This window comes from Suillus clintonianus, assembly GCF_016758775.1.
Source record: "Suillus clintonianus strain FC179 chromosome Unknown DEU56scaffold_140, whole genome shotgun sequence".
Lineage (NCBI taxonomy): Eukaryota > Fungi > Basidiomycota > Agaricomycetes > Boletales > Suillaceae > Suillus > Suillus clintonianus.
The window spans coordinates 1-1,031 of NW_024539364.1; the positions used below are offsets into that span (position 1 = coordinate 1).

General features: G+C 45.5%; 1 protein-coding gene across 1 annotated transcript; it reads left to right on the forward strand.

The window, feature by feature from the left end:
* Positions 1–35: 35 nt before the first annotated feature.
* On the forward strand, positions 36–390 carry DEU56DRAFT_918648 (uncharacterized protein; the record flags this gene model as incomplete). The annotated part of the gene is made up of 2 exons (XM_041358140.1): positions 36–145; positions 195–390. 2 exons carry the CDS (start codon positions 36–38, stop codon positions 388–390), a joined length of 306 nt encoding a protein of 101 aa, XP_041202360.1.
* Positions 391–1,031: the final 641 nt, after the last annotated feature.

The following is a 1,031-nucleotide window of genomic DNA, read 5'->3' on the forward strand; positions in this document are numbered from 1 at the left end:
TCAATAGTATCATCGAGGCAGACAATGCAGCCAAGATGGACAACGCACCGGTGAAGACAGAGCCCGAGGCTGTTGTCACCATCGTCAAGGTGGAAGAGAGCATCAACGACGAGACGAAGAGCAGTGTCGCATTGCTTTCAGCGAGGTAATGTTCCTCGTCTTTTTATATTCTTCTTACTCATATATTATTGCAGTAGCTGCATGGTCTCCCCATGCAACATGCTCACGCGATGCTGTGGAAATCCGAACGCAGATCCGACAAACTTATTCGCCCCATGGCGATACTTAGTCCGGCCATTCGATGCAGTAGATATTGTTGCGGAGGTAGCAAAAAGGAAGGGATTATTTGACGAGATCGAGGAGTGGGGCAGGAAGCGGCCCAGATTCTGAGTTTTCCACTACGTTTTCGATGCAATGTTTTTGACGCAACATTTTTTTATTCGCTCATCGATTCAATGCTTTTGATCCATTTTTTTTTGCAACTGTAGTATTCAACGCACCGTTGTACCAATTGTACAATATTTCTACTCGACGCCATCATCACCTACATCAATATCATCATTAATATTGTCTTCGCCCATACCATAAGCCACTCCAAGGTTCGAGATATCGAGACCGGGCTTCTCTACCATAAAAAAATGATCCTCAGTGACTCCGGAAGGTAGTGTTGGCGTGTGTGGAACCATTGCGATCACGCTGATGATATTTTTGACATTGACAATAGCAATCGTTTCGAGGCGCATGCAAGATGCAACAGTCTGCGAGGACAGACGGAGCAGACTGTCGTCTGGTGCAGAGTACATTTGGACGACAGCAACATCGGTGAACTGTGCGTCTGCTTCAATAGCGAGTCTTGTGAAGTACAAGACTTCACCGAAACGATCCTGGCCTTCGTACTTTAGCTGTAATATGTCAGATAAGTGTATATTCCAAACGATCTGTAGTTTGAAAATTTTACCTTGACGTTTCGTGACATGCGAGTTTGCTCTAGTGCTTTGAGTGTCTCCCTCCAGACAGAACGTGCTATCTGT